The sequence below is a fragment of the Phalaenopsis equestris genome, unplaced genomic scaffold, assembly GCF_001263595.1.
Source record: "Phalaenopsis equestris unplaced genomic scaffold, ASM126359v1 Scaffold000349, whole genome shotgun sequence".
Taxonomy (NCBI): Eukaryota; Viridiplantae; Streptophyta; class Magnoliopsida; order Asparagales; family Orchidaceae; genus Phalaenopsis; species Phalaenopsis equestris.
In genome coordinates, this window is record NW_018164791.1 from 199011 (window position 1) to 220283 (window position 21273).

Genomic DNA, 21273 nt, shown 5'->3' on the forward strand with positions numbered 1-21273 from the left:
ATATATGAATTGTCTAAACTGAGGCCCACATGGAATATCTACACATGCCGATATTTCATATTTTGTCATTAAAGTCATCTATGAGGGGTCCATATGGTTCTGCACAGACTTTACTAATTTGATCCTCAATGACCCACAAGTCTTAAGACTTAGAGATGAACAAATCTGAACTCTCAGGGTAGGGATGTAAGTAAGCTGAACTAGTTTCATCTTAGCTCGTTAAAAAGCTCGTGAATCGAGTTTATTGAGCCACAAGACTAGATCAAATTTAATTTTGTTTATTAAACAAGCTCGTCTCTCAGGGTAGGGATGTAAGTAAGCTGAGCTAGCTTCAATTTAGCTCGTTAAAAAGCTCATGAATCGAGTTTATTGAGCCACAAGTCTAGATCAAATTTAATTTTGTTTATTAAACAAGCTCGAGTTCAGGTTCGTCAAGGCTCGGTGGAGTAACATTGGAATCCCTCATTGATATAAATATTAAAAATGAAGGTGGAGATTGAAAGCATGGAGGGAAGATAAGAGAACAAGGTAATATACACAATCTCATGGTGGGAGGCTATACCCTTAACTATTATGTCATGGGTAAGTTTGATTATGAATATTACTATTATATTACAAACTTCACATCTAAATTTTCTTAATTACACTCACACCCAAAACATCATATTAGGCTAAAAAATAACACCTACCCCATTAGAAATAATAACACTGTTATCAAAATCTGTCGTCCCCACCACATATCGTGTGACCGAACATAGAGCGACACCATGTCCAGTCTACCCACCACTTTTCCTCATTGTTTGTAATAACTGTAAGTTAAATATATAAAACAAACAAATAAATAAAAATATTACTAATAATAATAATTGAATAGGGGTGTATCTACTTTTTGGACTTAGCAGTCATATGCCCTCTTCAAATAGAGAGAGCAAGAAAAAGAATAAAAAGCTCGAGAGTGGAAATAACTATCATGGAGGCATCAACATAAGCTTTTACAAAGGTCTTCTAAGTCAAAGAAGATTAATTATTTTCTTGTAAATTAAAGCTTCATTAAACAAAAAACTGCATTATTGATTCATATATCATGTTTCATAATCAGAGGCATAATATGAATCAAAGAATTATTGAAATGAATGAAATGTAAATGAAAAAAAGAAAACAGTGGTTTCAATAACCTTAAATGAAAGTAATTAGAAGATATGAAATGTAAGGGTTTGGGTCAATCAGGATTACTCCTAGATGATGTGATGTGCTCGTGAATGTAAAATAAAATTGAAAAAATAGATGTAACTTAAGGTGCAAATTTGTTAGAGTAGCTACGAGTACAATTTTGAAGATACATTCGGTGTGACTGTAATCTTGATGACTTCTTAAAGAGACTAAAAAGAGTTAATCCTTAAATTGAAATGAAAAGGGAAATTTAAAATAAAAGCTTACCATTATATTAAGTAATATACTATACTTCTTTTAATCATTCATGCATAACATTTACATATGCATTTACTGCATAATAAGATTGTAATTGCTTATTAAGTCGTGAAAACTTACTGTTGAACTTAATTGTTTCTTTCAGAAAAAATTATAGTTTGATATTTTTGACAAAATGAGTTTAATTTACAGGACTACAATGAATAGGAAATTATTTTATGTTGTGATTGTATTTTTCTTTTTGTATTGTTTTCTTATGGATAGTGATACTTTTATATGTTGCATAAGAGGTTGTCTGCAAACTACGTATTGTCTCTATAATTTAAAATTTTATTTGAAATATTTTGTGGTTTCTTAATTGCTCTTTTATATATTGAAAGTAATGAAAACCAGTGAACCTCAACTGCAGATTAATATGTCTGACATGATGGATTTAGTTTTTAGGACGATGACTATAGCTGATATGTATTATTTTATGATTTGATTATATTATTCTTTTTATAATGTTTTCTTCAAGATAGTGATATACAGTTATATGTTGTATCAGAGATTGTTTGTAGACTATGTTGTTATTTATGGATGATTTAAATTTTCATTTAGAATATTTTGTGGTCTCTTAATGGTTGTTAATCATGAAAGTCTGAAGAAAGTAGATTAAATATTAATACTGTCTGATTGAGTTCCTGACTTAGTTAATGCTAAGTTAACACGCAGGCTCGTGACAGTGTATGCTTTAGGAACTACATAGTCGCAAGTAAAACCCTACCTTCATTGTTTCCTCACTATTTGATTTTGATGATTGCTACATGCATTATAATTTTAATTTTTGTCATATTTTACCGTCTCTTCTTTAACATATATAATCAATTTCAATATTTTTTATTTAATGAGCTTATCAACATGTTTATTAGTACCTAATTTTAGCAGCAAACTCATTCATATTTTACCGTCTCTACTTTAACATATATGATCAATTTCAATATTTTTGTTTAATGAGCTTATCAGCATGTTTATTAGTACCTAATTTTAGCAGCAAACTCATGTTCCTAACAAATCATTAAAATAAAGATTATTGGGACTAGAAGAGTTTGTCATGCCAGCAGCCGAGCCAAACATAAACTAATTTCAAACAAATAAAAATAAATAAGCAATAAACTTAACTCGATAGAACCATTCTATTTATATATTAACCGATTAATAACTCCATCTTTGGCACTGAGCAATGATGATCTCATACATAGGAGGGAATATCGTCGGTTTGGTTACAATATTAGAGATGAACTAGTTGTCTCATTCGAATTGTAGAAGTAGAGAAAGGGAGCGAGTGTTGAAGCGGAGAGGAACGAAAAGGTTGTACTCTTCTATTACGCATTTTGGTTAGAAATCATCTTTGGAAATAAAATCTTTTAGGAAACGTTGGTCAAGCCAATTAAAAAGTCCTCTGGTTTAGTCAAATCTAAGTTAGCCTTGCAGATCCATTCGACCAAATATTAAAGGGAATCCAGTTATAACTTTCTAAGGAAATCTGATAAGCAATCATGAGTTGTTTCATCTACAAACACATGAAAGTTGATGTGAATTTGTTCATCGAGTATACAAGTTAAAACAGGGGAGCGAGGTTGAAGAGAATATTCGAGTACTTGGAATACCTTCTGAAACAAATTCCACTAAATCTGCACAGCGAATAACAAAATTAAAACTTCTAAAACATTTTATTGATGAGCATTGTAATCCTTCTCAAAATGATCTAGCATTTTCCATTACATAGCTAACAAGAAAAAAGCTCTAATTAAGTCATTGCAGTTCATAGACAAAATTTTCGTTCTGCAGATTTTTTGCATTCTGTAAATGTGAACCATTTATAATTTATACATTGAGTTATAAAAAAATCAAGAGGTTCATCATGCTTACAAAACTGTCACTTATATATTTTATTTCATGCTGATATCAAATAAAACACACCGACAATCACAGCATCTTGTTAATTATACAAGTAGTTAAGTGTTTACTTGCAAGTTATATTAAACTCTTTTACCATTAATCTAAGATTGTTTTGGGCTAATAAGTTTTAATCTCAGTCAACAAAAACAAAAAAAAAAACTTTTCTCTAGTACCCAAAAGCTAAGAGCTATTTTTTTATTTCAAAACTTGGAGCCAAATATGTTTATCATTTACAAGCTTTCATTAGCTGTTATAAGGTGATAAAAATTTTATAGATCACATTAGCTTTTAATTCCATTCTTGTTTGCTTCTTAGATCGTTCATCTCAAAATTTGAAGGAAGGATTTACATACACAACACTTCATTCTTATGTATTTTCATTTCTAACACCTAACTTCATTTTTTTACATGCATGCCATCCTACCTAGGCATGCAAGCGTAAAGAGTGTGCTTGGTAGCACTCGTCTATGAAGTTCAAACGTATTGGCAGTTTAGGGGAACATAAATCTTATGCAAGCTGGTTCAGGATTGAATAATAACATTGTCAGGATATAAGATGGCAACACTGAGAAAAATAAAGAAAAAAATTTTCTATTTTTAATGAAAACAACTGATTTTGAAAGCTATAACATTCGCAAAATATTAGAATTACCAATATAAGAAGTTTGCTAGCATGATTTTTGTTTGATCTGTATAAAATTTAAACAAAATTTAGTCCGCAAAATGATCAGAGAAAATTTTTTCTGCATCTTCATAAAGAATGGTAACCAGGATTACTCCATGAATTAGGGGTGTAAGAAAGTGACCCGGCATGCCAACTCGACTCGAACTTGACTAAAAAAATCCGGATTCGTGTTAATCCGAATAATTTTGGGTTGACTTAAGATTAGGAATCCTAGTCCGTTTAACTTTTCGAGTTGAGTTTGAGTTGACCTGACAGCCCAAAATTGACTTAGAATAGATCCGCCAACTAAAAATTGACCCAATGTTGACCCAAATAGCTATTATGCTTTATGTTAAACATGTTACAAAAGTGGGTACGGTTCACCAAGTTGAGGGTGGTTGAATTCGAGTTTGATTTTCTGAAATGTTTAGCATTAGGGTCGGGTCAAACTCGAACTCGACCCCCGAAACAGATTTGACACCCCCACCATGAATACGGCACAAGAGGTTCCTAAGCTGAAAACATATAGGCAAGAATTGTTGACCTGCCTTCAAGCAATTGGTTCTGGGTTGGATTCTGTTGGAGCAAGGCCGCGGATTTTCACATCATAGTACACTTCTTCGACTCGTCGCAAATCATATTTCATGCCTATTATATAAATTAAAGAGAAGGAAATAAATAATCTCATTATATACAAGTATACTTTCAATTTACAGATAATTTAATAGGCAAAAATTTATTGTAATTTACCGTCAAATTTCTTACGCAGGAAGTCATTGCGAAGGTTAAGCATCCTAAAAGCTGAGTGCAGCTCCGTTAGAAACTTCAGCAAATTTCTCGGGCAGTCATAGTCACCAGCAGTGACTTGATTGACCACATATCTGGGCTGAAAAAGAAATGTAAATACATGTATGAAAAAAATAGTAGAGCATAATAACAAATACTACATGAGGAAATACATAGCTTGGCAAAATTATCTTAAATATGTCTACAGATATATAAAAAGCTTACTTTCTAGTTCAGATAAATACATCAAAATATTCTCAAATTTAAAAAAATGATAGAGAAGTTGACCCAATTAGCAAACTTAAACATTTCATGAAATCTCACCAAAATGACTTGCAGGTTTGTTTCAACTGCATCTCAACACTCAGAAGTTTGCTAACTACTTTCTTGCACATCAAGTTCAGAAATCTCCTCCGTCTCAAACCTATTTAGTAGTGGAAATCTACTTTCTGGCATTATTAGAACTTTCATAGAACATGATGATTTTAGCCGATATAACAATGCTGCTTCTTGTATCATATTATTTTGATCGTCCCAAAAACAAATACCAAAAATCATCAATTTCACATAAAATAAATAACATTTCATGAAATTAGGGTTTAATTTAATCCTACAAATATAATGCATAAGAAAGACATCCAAAAACACTTTAAAAGAATAACCTTTTTGCAAAACCAAACATTTTTTTTTTATTTCTATCCAGCTCTTCCACCTTCTAAAATTATCAAATACAACATAATTACTTTCCAAAACTAAATACATGCATTTTTTATGGGGTTAGCAATGAAAGTAGCATGTAGATCGAGTGTCCTAGGGATGTACTAGTGACAATACTAGAACATTGATATAATAAGCCCTAACTTTTAAGGTGAGCTTCCATTTCAACTTCGAAAAGTTTGGCCTTCCCCTATCATTTTAGAATACAACCTTCACAAAATAAAAAATAAATAAATAAAATAAAACCGAAAAGCTTTCTTTTTAATATAAAATTGTCATCCATTTCTCACTAGCATGTTTTAACTTGCAATGTCATGAGCACAAATAGGTGTTCAAATCTATTGCCGCTCAGTTAAAAATATTAAAATTTGCATCGTCATTTTTTATGTACGTGCCATCACCTTAATACCTTGGGTTATCTTGCAAGTGCTAGTTTTGAAAATCGAGTTTGAATTCCAATCCAAGCCTTAAATAGTATCACAATTTGAGATTGCATATAATATCAATGATAATTTTGATTTTATATCACCAATTCCATAATAGATAAGGCTCAACAGTAATAAGATAGACTTCTCAGATACTAGTAGAATTGTTTGATATAAGTCCTAACGTGAAGTGAGGAAAAAGAAAAAACATTTTGAATCCAATATTCATGACTCATAGGCCCATATTGCAAAATTAACCAACTTTTCTTTATTTTGACAAACCCCTTTCGCAAGCATGCATTTTCATGTGCCTAGCATTTCCACATTGTCAGCATACATTGTTGTGCTTATAAACTGACTAATTTGAATGTCGTGATTCTTAGTAATTCTGCCTCTACCTTTAATTTTTAAGATGAGACTTTTACTCTTCACTCTGGCTCTCAACAATGATCAAAATAAACACAAAGCATGAACTTTATCATCAAAAGTAATTTCAACTGAACTCAATTTAATTATGGCAAAGCTAAATTCAGTGATATGTTACCACCCTAAGTGCGAGAAAATATCATTTGATATATCTTATTTATCAAAACAATATGACTCTCGATCTCCCAATCCTTATTTAAAAAGGCATTAAAGGGATACATGTTACGACCTGACACGAAGCTCGGAATTAACCAAGGCGGGAACAGACGGTTAGATGTTGAAATTAACATTTCATTTACTTTCCTTACATTATCATAACTTCTAATTTATAAGAGTCTCTAAGAAATTACAAAGTACACTACACAGAAAATTAGATCATTTAGAAAAAGCAATATAGTCTGCAAGTAAAACATCTCAAACCAACACTACAGTATATCACTACTCAGAAGTAAACAATACAATAATTACAATCATAATACACAACATACTATCCATCAATAATAGTCCTCATGTAAACGATGTCTCGTCTGTCAGTCAGATCAATCTAATAATTTTCTAAAATTAATCATTAATTTTCAAGAATAAGACACTACTAGGTGAGCAATTATAACCTTTTTATGCAATAAAATAGAATGAAAATGCTATGCATGAATGCCCCAAGAAAATGCACTCTATTGGAGAATCAAACTGTAAGCTTTCATTTTTAATTTAATCATTTGAGTTTCAATTTAAGTATTTACCATTTTTAACCTCTATAAGGTCATATTAGAATTATTGTCATATTCCAAAATATCCTCAAAATTATATTTGTATGTACCCTCAAAATTTGCACCCGAATGTATAACTTTATCATTTTCATTTCCTTTTTCATGCACGGGATACATCGTATCCCATGTCAGTATCATCTAGGAGAAAACGTGTATGACTTAAGCCTTTACATTTCATTTCTTTTAAATATCTCCTTTTAAAGTCATTAAAACATCATTTTTCTTTTTTTTATCATTTCATTTCATTCATTTCAATGACTCTTCAACATGCATATAATTATAAAAGCAGATATCTGAAGCAATATTGAAAATCTTTATTTAATAAAACATCAACTTAATACATATAATAAAGTGATTACTCACCTTAATATTTAAGTGACATCTGTAAAAGTTTATTCTTCCACTTCACTTCCTCATACTCTCAGCTATATCAACTAAAAGAGAAAGTGTAAGGATTTTAAATTTCCTTTGATTCTGGTCACAGATTCTAAGTCTAAAGAAATTCAATATACTTTTAAAGACATTTAATTAAATCAACTTACATAATAAATGCATATCTCTCACCTCCAATTCACTAGTCAATCTTTTATTAATCACAAATTTGAATAGTTTTTTTCCACACTTCTTAATTGAATAAAATTTAATAAAATTAATTTAACTAATTATATCATTTATTCTAATAATAATAATTCAATAATACATATAAGAGGTAATTTCTCGCCTTAACCTTTAAGTGACCTTCTATAAAAGTTTATACCACCACTTCACATCCTTTTACTCTCACATCTATCAATTAAAAGTAGAAATGTAAGGATTTTAAAATTTCTTTCGATTCTAATCACAGATTCTAAGTTAAGAAAAATTCAATATATTTAATGTCATTTTATTAAATTAACTTATATAATAAATGCACAACCCTTACCTCCACCTCACTATATCATCAATATTTTACCAATCTCAAATCCAAATAACTTTTTTCCACACTTCTTAATTAAATAAAATTTAATATAACCAATTATATCATTTATTCTAATAACAATAATAACATTAACAATTATCATATAAATTCCTCAGACCAATCTCCTTTCTTACTTGCATGCTTTTCTTTCTTGTGTAAAATCAATAATTTATGACTCCAAAACTTGCATTCCTTGATTTATGATTTTTGAAATAAATTAACAAACATTAACTTTAATGCCTAGAGCATTGATATAATCCATAAAACTTATATTAAATTAAAATTGCCTAAGTAAAAATTTCCAAATCTCACCTTCTTCAATCCCGACTCGGTTCAGCCCCTTACATGCATGAGTTCTTACCGCATGCGAGGCTTCGCTTCCCCCTTTATTCTTCGCACCAAAGTAGCTCTAACATGCAACTAGGGCTCCAGCTCCTATTCTCTACTACTTCACACAGTATCAACGCACTAAGCTACCTTCCATTCTTCCGTCGAGCGTTCGGTCCAACTCCACTACCGTATGCGCTCCTCCGTCCTTCGAGCACGGCTCAAATTCAGCATTGCATGACGAGCCGATCTCTTCTCCCCTCCTTTTTGGTTGGGGTTTCCTCCTTCGACTAAAAAAATGTTGAAGCCTCCCGAACATGCAAGTGACGACTTCTGCCCTTCCTCATATTTCTTCTTCTTCCCTCTTCATTCTCTTCTATATCAGCTAAAGCGCACACAAAGTTTTTCTTCCCACTACCATATGCTCTCCTCCCTTTTTCGAGCATGGCTCAAATTCAGCATTGCATGATGAGTCAATCTCTTCTCCCCTCCTTTTTGGTCGGGGTGTAAGTGGTGACTTATTCCCTTCCTCATATTTCTTCTTCTTCTTTCTTCATTCTCTTCTATATCAGCTAGAGCGTTGTTGACCTCATTTTGAGGTCATTTCTCCTCTTCTTAGATCCTAGGATCTAGCTCTATGGTTTCTTATTTTCTATCTTAGAGGATTAGAGCTGGACCTACCCCTTTAGAAATTCGAACCACTTCCCAATTCTCTTGTGGTGTCTCGTCTGAGTGGTCTCAAACCATCACCATTTGATCGAGTGGCTGTGTTCACAGACCATCATCATTTAGTCCAGTGGTAAAAGACCACCATGTGGACGCCCAAAGAGAGATCCCGTAGGGTTTAAAAGTCTTAGGACACATATAATGACTTTAGTACATCCACACACACAAATACCACAATTCGCATCACCTACACCTGTAAAAACTTCACAATTAATCAGAACATAAGTCAATTTTTTAAATAACCGATAAAGAACCCAAAATTTGAAGACAAATCGAATTTGACGCATTTTTTACCCGATCGTCGACGAGTTTGTCCGGACGACCCCGGATGACGAAACGGACTGCGTCGGCAAGTCTAGAACATTAATTTTACCTAAGAATGACACCCATATTGTTATAATTCCACAGACAAATAAATTGCACGCAAATCGATGAACTTGTCCGAACGACCTCGAATCATGAAACAGACTGCATTGGCGCGTCCGAAACGTCAAAATTACCAGGAAAAGACATCTATTTGCTAGGGTTCAGAGCACGCATAAATCACACGCTTATTAATATACTTAAATAATAAAATATAATAAAATAAAACAAAATAATAATAAATAAAAAAAAATCCCACTTAACCCCTGCTCATGCATGCAGACTTGCGACTGCCCTAGCTTCTGCGCTGCTCTCCCGCTCGCGATTCTTCACGTCCGAGCCCGATTCTTCCTCTCCCGCAATTGACCGCACTCGGGCGTGACCTAGCTTGGGAGCCTGCTCGCGCAACTCTTCCTCTTCTTCGCAGGCCGCTCGACCGAGCGGCTCTCCAATGACCGTGACGAAACTCCACCTGACCGACCCTTCCTTTCCCCTAGGCCTACTTTTCTTTCTCTCTAAATGTTTCTCTTCCTCTCCCACCACCCTATTCGGCCACCATTAGGTTGGGGCTGGTAGGTGGTGGTTTATTCCTTCCTTGCCTATAAAAAACCTCATCCCTCATCTAAGGAAGTCTTTAGGGTTGGCCGAAATTTTGGTCTGAGGAGGTGCTGCAGAAATTTTCTCAAGGCTTATGCTTGCATTTTTTTTGGAAATTTGGAGTAAGGAGTTCCTTCTTTCTTTACTATGTTCTAAGATTTATTACAAGTTTTGAAGGAAATTGATATTAAAAGTTCATATACATAAACATCTTCTGAACGATCCTGTTAGTTTTACTTTCTTCGTTATCAAGCCAAAGTTGCATGCTGTCTCATCTATACTATGATTTACGGATTTTTCTTTGGCAGATATTTTAACAATGTTCATTCACCTATGATTCTTTATTGTGGGAAAAGCTTGATGCGATTAGTATTTTATGCTGCTGATTATTACAGTATTTGGAAAGCTTGATGTGCAATGTGCATGCAATTTTGGAAAGCTTGATGTGCAATGTGCAATTCTTGTATGCTTACGTATCTGATATTGGGTGCTGAGGCTTAGAATCAATTACAATGTGCTGTCAATTACAATGTGTTACGTATTTAGCACCGTGGATTTTAACTCATGCGTGTATAGAAGTTTAGAAGTTAAGGTATGTAAATATAAAAGATTTGTTTGAGGTATATACAATCTGCTAATTACTTTGACGGAAGGGATTTCAAATAAAAAAAAATTAAGCAAGCTGACTTTGTGCCTGAAATCTGAGACACATATATGCAACGCAATTCTCTTGCATTTTTGAAACCTAAACGCACAAGAGTATCTAATATCTAAACTTTGAAACCAATATATATGAGATTGTTTAATGCTCACATATTCACATACATAACATCTCTACATTGAAAGCAAGTGTACAGATTTTCAATTCATCAAATATTTACATGTCTAGCATCTCTACATTTCCTTTTACATTTGTGTCACCCAATCTTCCATATCACATTAAAATTATCGAGTTGTATGTGAATACATACAAATTATGTGGTATGCATGTAAATTGCCTCTAATTCATTTCATTGCTAGCTCTATGTATTTTATTGGAATGGATACTTTTAATGTTTTGATTTATTAAAAATGCATAAGACATTGTCTGTAGGGGAAATTCCTATGCAGTAATTCATGAAAGTTGTGATGCCCCACTTTTACAAAAATCTGAAAGTTTCCATGTTACATTTGAAAAGTGTGGAGAGCTTTGGTGCTTCACTTTAAAAAAAATCTGAGAGCCTTTTATGTTTGTTTACAAAGCTTGGAAAGTGGCGGGGTGTGGTGGCGGTGTCTTATTCTTGAAAAATCTGAAAGCCCTTGCATTAAATTTGGATAGTTCACAAATGCTTTGGTACTATACTCATGTGAAAATCTGAAAGTTTGCATATTCCCTTTGGCAATTGTAGCTTTGGTGTTATACTCATGTGAAAATCTGAAATGTTACATATTCTCTCTGCAAAGACTTATGGCTTTGGTACTATACTCATGTGAAAAAAATCTGAAAGGTTGCATATTCTCTTTGCAAAGACTTATGGCTTTGATGCTTTACATTTGAAAACTCTGAAAAACTTTTCAAACTCTATTTGGAAAGTTTGGAGTGGCAAAGCTTTACTTTTGCAATACTTGGAAGCTTAAGTGTTCTATTTGAAAATTTTGGAAAATTTACAAATGCTTTGATGCTTTACATTTGAAAAATCCGAAACTTTTCAAGCTCTACTTGAAAAGTTTGGGAGAGTGACAATGCTTTATTTTTACAAAATCTGGAAACTTTAAGTGTTTTATTTGGAAAATTTGGATGTCTTTTCGAATCATTTCGATTTTTGAAGATTTGAAAGTCTTTGGAGCTTCTTTCTTTTTGAAAATTTGAATTATTTCATTTGGGGCTTCTTTTAAATACTAAATTGGATGTCTCAAAACGTTACTTTTATGTCATTTTAAATGTTATATTCTTGTTGTCTTGAAAACTTCAAATGCACTTTTCGAGTCCAATTTACTTTATGTTTTTGGAGTTGATTTGATTATTTGTTTTGAAATAATTTAAACGCCTTTAGGCCGATTCACTTGCAGTTTTGCACCTTGCTTAGTTGATTCTTTTTTTAGAAGTAGGTCGGACTCCTCCAATTATTTGGTTTTGTTTTCCTTTTTCTTGCCAATGGTTACGTTAAAAATGAGAATTTCTGATTTAATTATTTTCAGGATTGATTTACAACCTTAAAAAAATAATAAAAAAAGAAAGGAGATAGAATAAAAAAAATTGATACTTAGTCTGTTGAGATGATTGAAACCTCAAAGGGAAATAGAGTAGCCAAACCATTCACTATTTCTTTTATATAAGAAAGATAAAATTATAATTCGGAGAAAGTAAGCGCTTAAATGATTCAAGAATTAGGAGCATGAATTGAGAGATCAATAGGCTATCAATCAGAACCCCTAAGCATTGGATAGACTTAAGCTCCATTGTTTTAATTAGGATTGAAACACATTTCACGAACCTTTTTGCCAAAATTATAGGTTTACCCCCTTATGTCTTAAGAGTCTAATAGTGAGCTAAGTCTAATCTAAATATTTTCGAGGATTAGTTGGGAAACACTTAATTGAGAACATAACACTTTAAAAAACTTCAAGCTCAAGTTAAAGTGTAGGCCTCCTAGATTTTAGGTGCACACCCTAGGTGATAGTTCATCTACCTAATTTTCAAAAAGACACTGAAACTAGGCACGACCCTATATCACAAGTTAGTTAAAGCAATAGACAAGTTATGCACTAAACTGTGGTTCATGACTAATTAAATTAAATAATGAAATTCTCTTCATAACTTGACCTAAAATGAAACTCAATGCTCCGGGGTTTGAGTTTGACTCTTACACTCAAATCCTCCTGGTAATTGGAGACATTCTCAATGTCACATATAAATCACCTACCCTTGGTCCTTTATATGTGATGCGTTTTGTTTTATTTGTTTGTCTTTTTTTCTTACGATTTGTTTCGTCTACGATTTATTTTGAGTCTCTGTGGGTCGATTTCAATTTTCCTCAGGACTTTTCATGTGCTACTCCGTCATTTATTCTGTTATACATAAACACATCATAAACACTACATAAACACATGTTTGTCCTGCTAGCTGAATTTCTCTACTATACTGTTACCTGTGACGTTGATCTCATTTACAGGTGCAGCAATAACAAGAAAAATCAAGTACCCAAAGTTTATAGTACATTTATAGCACTTTAATGCATTTTCTTATACTGTTTTTATTTATCGGACCTTATACTATTTTCACTTATTGTTCTTCCTTATAACATAGTTTGTTTATGCATGCTTTGAGTTAACTACAAAACCTTTAGGATATAGCCTGGTTTATGAGATATACAACAGTAAGTCACCAAATAACAATATTACACACTCACAACTACTACTACATGGGATATGGAGCAACTTCGTGGGCAGCGCAACCAGGATATAGCGAACGGAGGATGACGATCTAAAATAGTACAATAAGTTTACGACAACTAAACATTTTTCTTAGTTTAAATAACAACTCATATGAATTCGAGGTAGTTTGCTTAGCGCAACGTGAATCCTCACATATTATCTTTAGACTTTTGCACAAGCCTGCTATGCAATTATAAGTCCTGACACTTTTAGGATTTCGAGGTTACTGTACGGTATGGTGTGAATCCTCCTATCTTTTTAAGCTATTTGCACGATCAGGTATCGTACGAATATAAGTTCTAAATTCTAAAAAAAATTGCAAGATTAAACATTGAATAACATCTTTTCAAAGATATAAAGTCAAACAATAGGATAATTGGGAAGTCACCAGAGTTTCCCCTGGATTTGTGATATCCTCTACTCTTTATTCCTTTGGATTCCTTAAAATAATTGTTCCTGTTTGAGTCAGTCCCATTTGATTTTCGCGTGTCCAATCTTAGAAACATAAACTTTGAAATATTGAAGGCAAAACCACTGATCTTAATCGAAACTCTTCTTAAGTGACCTCAGTCATTTAAGATGTAATTAACTATAAAGATTTGCCTCTATAGGGAACTTGGAACCCAGGTAAAATAAACTCTATCTAATTCTTATATTAGGTAAAAGAACTTGTCGACCATACATAAAAGGTTTTACAGACCAAACAGATGTCACAAAATCTTTAGTTTATATGATTGAGTATACTGTCAAGTGAAATGTTTATCCTTCGGGATAGTGTATTACTTGTTGTATCACGCTCAACCATCCAAACTATTCAATAAGTGAGACTCGTTTGATCTCATCTATTTTAAAATTAAAATGTTAATTTCAAAAATCATATTTATATTAAAACTATTTTTATATTTACAAAAATCACACTTTTCAAAAATAACGGCCGATAAACGCACACAAAGTTTTTCCTTCTCACAGTCTCCCACGCTTGATCCCTTTGCTATCTCTCTCTCTCTCTCTCTTGCTATCTCGATTCTTCAGCTTCCAAAACGAGTGTGCCTCCTTAAGTGAAACTATTGAGACGTTATTTGATCTCACGAATTATATTTTATTTATTTATTTATTCATTATTAAAATTTCGATTGTTACAATTCACCTTGAAGCAAGCCTCACCATGAGAAGCTCAATTAGGCCTCAAATCTTACGATTTTTTAAGTCTGAGTAAGACATCCGCCTTATTCATCTGCGAGTCATCAACCTCTATGCACAAGAAAGAAGCACCTTAAACTAACAGTTAAAAAAATACTCTTAAGTTATATATAAAGGGTTTAGTTTTTTAAGTTCTAAGTTTAGATTGATTGGAGATTCTGTTGTGGCTTTTTTGTTTTAAGTTTACGAAAATGCCTCAAAGAACTATATTTTATCTTTTTAGTTTTTTTTTATTATTTAATTTTTTACTTAAAGGTTCATTTTTAATTTTATTTAAAGTTTTTTTATTTATTTTAAGCACATTTTATTTTATTTTCTAAAATCTTCTTATTTCCTAATTTAATTTTTTTAATTTAAATTCAAACTTTTTATTTTATTTTTTAATTGCTTTTCATTATCTTTTTTTATTTTTTTCCTTTTGCTTCGGGTTTTTTCTTTTGGATTCATGCTTTTATTCTTTTTAATTATTTGTTGATTGTTTAACACATATTTATGATTTTTCTTTTTTTTAGTTTGAGTCATAAACCTCAATCCACCTTAAGGCTCCTTGGCTTGCAAAAAAAAGGCCTCAATTCTCAATTTTACTTTGAAGACATTGCTCCCACCAACTAAATGTTTAGGATATACCTACTCTTCCTAACTCATGAGTGTTAACCTCATCTCAAAAAGAGGCAAAAGAGATTTCCTCTAGTAAATGTCCTCAATCTATATCATTAAGTAACAAAAAGTTCGTCGTCAAATTTAACACCTAGTTTCATTCTCCTTGTAACGCAATTGTTACACTTCGGATGAGACGAATTGAAGGGCAGATTTGATACGTGCCTTTAAGAGGAGATGAAAGGAGCTTAAAACAAGTGAGCCAAAGAAAGAACAAAAATCGAGCGAAAGGAAGAGAGGTCAAAGGGCCCTTCACACGTGATCTCGAGGCTCGACAACAGGCAATGGCACTGACAGCAAGCGCGAGCATAGCCAAGGGCTTAGAAAACGTGTTATCAACAAATACAAAGGCAACGAAGTGAATGGACATTTGCAGGTTTGAGCAGTCGATGTAGCTCTACTCCTATGTGTGTAGATGGGTTGAACACAAAAAAGGGGGGTGTAGCCAAGAGCATGTGGTTTTGTTGGGGTGAAGTAAACGAAGGCATGGAAAGAAACAAGAGAGTGGAGCATGCGATTAGTAGTGGCTCGTGTGAAGAAGTAAGAGCAAAGGAGATTCGCGAGGAACTAAGAGTAGAATCCATGCCAGTCCTCGCATGCGCTAGCGTAGACCAAAGGTACTTTTTTTTATGTTAATTTTGGTTATTATTGATATCATAACACGAACATTTGTTCTATGCAGTCCTCGCATGCGCTAGCATAGACCAAAGGTACTTTTTTTATGTTAATTTTGGTTATTATTGATATCATGCATTTTTTACTTTTTCAAAATCAATAATGAAAATTTGGTATTCATGTACGACTCTACTAAATAAACTAGTTTGATTACGAGTTAAATTACTTTTTGAGAAAGAAAAAGAATTTTAAACTATGAACCAGCTAATTAGTGAAGTTAGGATAACTAAATGACAAACTTTATAAATTCATATACATTTATTTAAAGTGAGAATAAATAAAAAATTACGATATAATTTTTATTAATAAAATATTAAAAAGAAATAAATAGTTTATAATGCTACTTTTGAATATTAAATAACAACGACAACAATGACAATAATAATAATAATAATAAACTTTTTTCAATTAGATTGAAGGCATGAGTGATTAGTAATTTCAGCTAAAATTAGTAATTAATAATTTGATGCCGGAAGAGAAAGACTAAACCACAAAAGAAACACAAATATTATTATTGAATTTCAAATTGGTTACAACAATTCTTTAAAACATGAAATAAGCAAACAAACACAAAGACACAAGCCAACACCTCGAAAATATATTCCAAGGGCGGTGGAGGTTGGCCTGGTGGATCCGGAGGCTTGGGACAGCAAGTGTGAATGCGGGAGAGTGGTCGGCAGGTGTTGGAAGGTGAATTGGAGGGAGCTAGCAGTTCAAGGTGACGGGAAGGTTCGTTGGGGAGGTAGGTTGGAAGGTAGGGAGATAGTTGGTAAGATGCAACAGCAACAGGGAAGCTCGTCAGCACTTGACAGCGAACAGGGAAGCATTGACAGCGATGGGAAAGGCCTGGACAGCAAGGTAGACAACGTAAAGTTGGTCAGCTGAGTGTTGGGAGGAATTTAGAGCAGGTGGACAACAAGATTTGATTGTTCAGGAAGGGCGGCTGACTGTTGGGATGGAATGTGGCGAGCTACGGGTTTGTTGGGAGAAGGCCGGTAACTAGGGATATTTAAATAAAAAAAAAACTCGTTGTACGTGAACAACTCGTATTAAACTCACTAAGTATCTCATGTTCGATTCGTTCAATAAGCAAACGAGCAGAACACAAACAAATTTTTTGAGCTCGATTTATAAACGAGTCGAACGCGAATAAACTTTTGTTTGATGTGTTCGACTCGTTTTATCTCGAATTAATTAAATAAAAAATAAATAATATATACAAGTTAATCAAATGATATCAAAAATTTTGTTTATAAAAAACGTAAAAAAGAAAAATTAGATGTTAGATATGTAAATACATAAGAATTTGGGGGCATGCATGTAAATACCAATCAGTTTTTAAAAAAAATAACATTTAGGTGTTAGATATGTAAATGCATAAGAATTGGGTGGTATATATGTAAATGCCCAATTTTCCAAAAAATCCCACGGCTTGGTTGTTGAGGTTAAAAATGCAAATAAAAACAATTTGGCGGCATATACGTAAATGCCCCTAAAGTCTACTCACACGGCTGCCCCAACTTCTCTCCATTTAGTTTTGTGACTTTTGTCCCACATCACCACATTGGGAAAAGCTCCATCATTGATCCTCTTAAAAAGCAAAAAGAAAGTGAGAGAACTATAAGTTTGCAGCTTCATTTAAGGACTTATAATTTTTTGCGAAGCAAAAATTAGTTTATTTTCAGTTCAATTGAAAATATTTAAAATAAAAAACATTAATTTTTGAAATTTAGTTTGAGCTGAAATTCGAGCCGAACATGAGCTTAATTCGAACAAATGCGTTTGAATCAAACCAAACATAAACAGATAATTCAAGAGCTATTTTGAACACGAGTCGAACACGAACAAAACATAATTTAAACGAGTTGAATACGAACAAGCCATGGGCTCGCTCGAGCTCGACTCGTTTACCCCTACTGGCAGCAGGTTGGAAGAAGAGCAACAATCGGCGGTTGTTGGGGAAGAGGTGTGGTGGCCAGTTGTAGGGCTAGGAAGTGAGTGGACAGCAGCAGGAAGGGTGGAAGGAAAGATAAATAGCTCGTCGGGGTCAAGCTAAAGTCGGAGCACCGCCCGGACCCATGTAGACGATCACCATCTTGGATGAGGGATAGTTGGGCACTAACTCGATGTCGGATATAAACCTAGGAGGAAAAATATCAATGTTAAAACCTGAATTCAGATATCAAAACAAGACCCCTAACTCTAAGCACAACATCCTCTATTTATAATGAGGTTAAGACTTTATTTAGACATTGCTTAAAATAAGAAAGAAGAGTCAAATTAGGATTTCAAATTTAGGTAAGGAAATAAAGTGAGGGAAAATCAGATTTAGGGAAGTACAAATATAGTAATCAAAATTCATACTTTAGAAAGGACTTAAAATAATAAAGGTTTTAAAACAGGAAAGAAGAATAAAATATATTTCAGATTTTAGGAAAATGCTAGGAAGCAAAGAAAGGAAAGGGAGAAAAAGAAAGGGAAAAGAGAAAGGGAAGAGAGGAGCGGCATCCCCTCCCTCTGAGGACCAGTCGGTCCTCCATAGCCCTTGTGTCAGTCTCCCGAGGTTGGGGGAGCTTCAACGTCATAAGTTGAAGCTTCCGTGTTGTTGCCAGCCACTCCAGGATCCCACTGGCGATTGCACTTGTCTACCAAAACATCCGAGGAGCTTTTCCCATTTGCGAGCATAACTCCCTATTGTTCCGTTCTGGTTTGGCATAATCCGAGCCGGAGGTACAACACCATGTAGGTTCTCACGAGCCAAATTTCAAACAAGTAAATACCTCATATGTTTTTCATCTATGACAAGTTGGGCCTCAACAAGGTTTAGGGTTGCAAGAGTTTTGTTGATTGGTGATTCTTATAATCTTCCAAGTCTTCCCTTTGACTCTTGAAGTTTTGGAAAACCGACAGCTTCTATTGTGTTCCAATAACAAGAGCTTCACATTGTTCTTTCATCTTTTCCTATGGAACACTTGGGATACGGGATCGAAGTGTAGCTGACTGTGATGCTATCAGTTGGTCGTCACTAAGATCATCCTGTAAAATTTTAAATTTCGACATCTTTTGATCCGTGTGATCTTTATATGCCTCCACAAAAAGTTCTCCATCTTCTAGGAGAACAGGAATTACAATCTCATCAAAAGTCGCATGTTCCTTTTGATCGCATGGAGGAAAGCCATTAGATGTATCCATAAACAAGGGAGTTTCAAGGGGGAAGACTTCATCGGATGAAAGTTATCGTTCGAATTGCTCTTTAGTGTTTGTGGTGTCGTTGCCCAACTTTTCGATGACGCCCTGGCCAATGAAGTAAATCACTCCCTTGGTTGTGCATTTTGCTTCAACATGTCCAAATCCATTGTATTTGCGATATTTTCTGGATGTGACAAACTTGCGGATTGGTTTTGTTTGATAGTAACAAGGGTGATTGCTTGGTGCTGCGGTCTCTCCACTTCGAAAGCTAGGATCTAAAGCTTTTGGTGGTAGTAAGTTAGTAGGAACTGACGTTGTGTTTCCCGCTTCATCTTCATATCATTTCATTCCCTCCTTCGAACTTTCAAATCAAGATCAACGGGAATTTCCCATTGGATTTCATCTTCCATGTCCTTAATCCACCGCCGAAGTCGGCAGATCTCTCGTCGTATCTCTTCCCAGGTAAGCTCGGGCATATATCTCATTAGTGGCATGACTAAGGTTTTGGACCTGTGCAAGGAAAGAAAAGAAAAAACAAAAAAAAAAGACGAGAAAAAAATAAATGAAAGAAGGAAAATTTTTTGGTGCGATCGATTGGGTAGAGGCAAACGCTAAAAAACTTAGGATGAGACTAGAGTTGGGTTAACTCTGGCACCAAATGATACCAAAGGAGAAAGCCCAAACTACAAGAAACACAAATATTATTATTGAATTTGAAATCGGTTACAATGACTATTCAAATCATGAAATAAACGACAAACAAACACAAAGACACAGAGCCAACACCTCGAAAGTGTATCCCAAGGGTGGTGAATGTTGGCCCAATGGATCCGGAGACTTGGGACAGCAAGTGTGAATGTGGGAGAGGAGCTCACAAGGTTTAGAGGGTGGTTAAACAAGCTGGGAAGGTAGGGCAGCAGCAAGGAAGCCTTGTTAGCACTTTCGAAGGGTGGACAACAAGCGGGGAAACACTAGCAACGATGGGAAAAGCCTGGACAACAAACTAGACTGCTGAAAGTGGGTCTGCTAAGTGTTGGGAGGGATTCTAAGCAGATGGACAGCAAGTTTGGGTTGTTCAGAAAGGGTGGCTGAGGGTTGGAATGGAGTATTGGGATGTGTGGCCTTGCTGAGAGAAGGCTAGCAACAGTTTAGAGGGAGGAAAACAGCCGGCGGTTGTTGGGGAAGAGGTGTGATCGCTTGTTGTAGAGCTGGGAAGCGGGTGTACAACAACAGAAAAAGTGGAAGGATAGATAAATATCTCGTCGGGGTTAAACAACAGCCGGAGCATCACCCAGACCCAAGACGATCACCACCTCGGAAGAGGGACAGCCGAAGCACAACCTCGACATCAGATACATCCCATGAAGAGAAAATACCAAAGCTAAAACCTAAATTCAAATATCAAAACAACTCCTAACTCTATGCACAACATACTCTATTCATGATGAGGCCAGAACTTTATTTTGGGAAATACCTGAAATAAGAAAAAAAAATCAAATCAGGATTTGATAAGGAAATAAAGTGAGGGAAATCAGATTTAGGAAATTGTAGATAAAGTAATCAAAATTCAGATTTTGGAAAGGACCTAAAATAAGAAAAAATTAAAAATAGAAAAAGAGAATAAAATGTAATAAGGACTTCAAAATTTAGGAAAAGATTTAAAATTGGAAAGTGTTGGGAAGGAAAGAAAGAAAAAAGGAAGAGAGGAGCGGCAGCCTCTCCTCCCTTTGAGGATCGGGCGGGCCCCCATAGGCCCCGCATCATTATTATTGCTAAGCAAAATAGAAGAATTAAAATGGATTATTATATTTTATTAAATGAGCATAAGAAAGACTAGGTAAATAAAATAATCACTTTTTTTGGAAATTAAATAATATTACATTCTTAAATATATATTTTAATATAGGGTTTATTTGTAGCAATATATACAAGGGTTCGAGTTTGATTTTGTAGGTGAATTGGGGTACAATAATTACAAATATATATTTTTTTGTGAGTACTCTTACTTCTAAA

At 34.0% G+C, this 21273-nt stretch overlaps 1 protein-coding gene across 1 annotated transcript in view; it reads right to left on the bottom strand.

The window, feature by feature from the left end:
* Positions 1 to 4033: 4033 nt before the first annotated feature.
* LOC110026073 (translin) overlaps positions 4034 to 21273 on the bottom strand; it is a 45620-nt gene continuing 28380 nt past the window's right edge. The window contains exons 6-7 of the mRNA XM_020726855.1: positions 4784 to 4919; positions 4034 to 4681 (exon numbers count right to left, since the gene is read on the bottom strand). Coding sequence (XP_020582514.1) covers positions 4584 to 4681; positions 4784 to 4919 — 234 coding nt within the window. The 3' untranslated portion in view covers positions 4034 to 4583. The remainder of the gene's footprint in view (positions 4682 to 4783; positions 4920 to 21273) is intronic.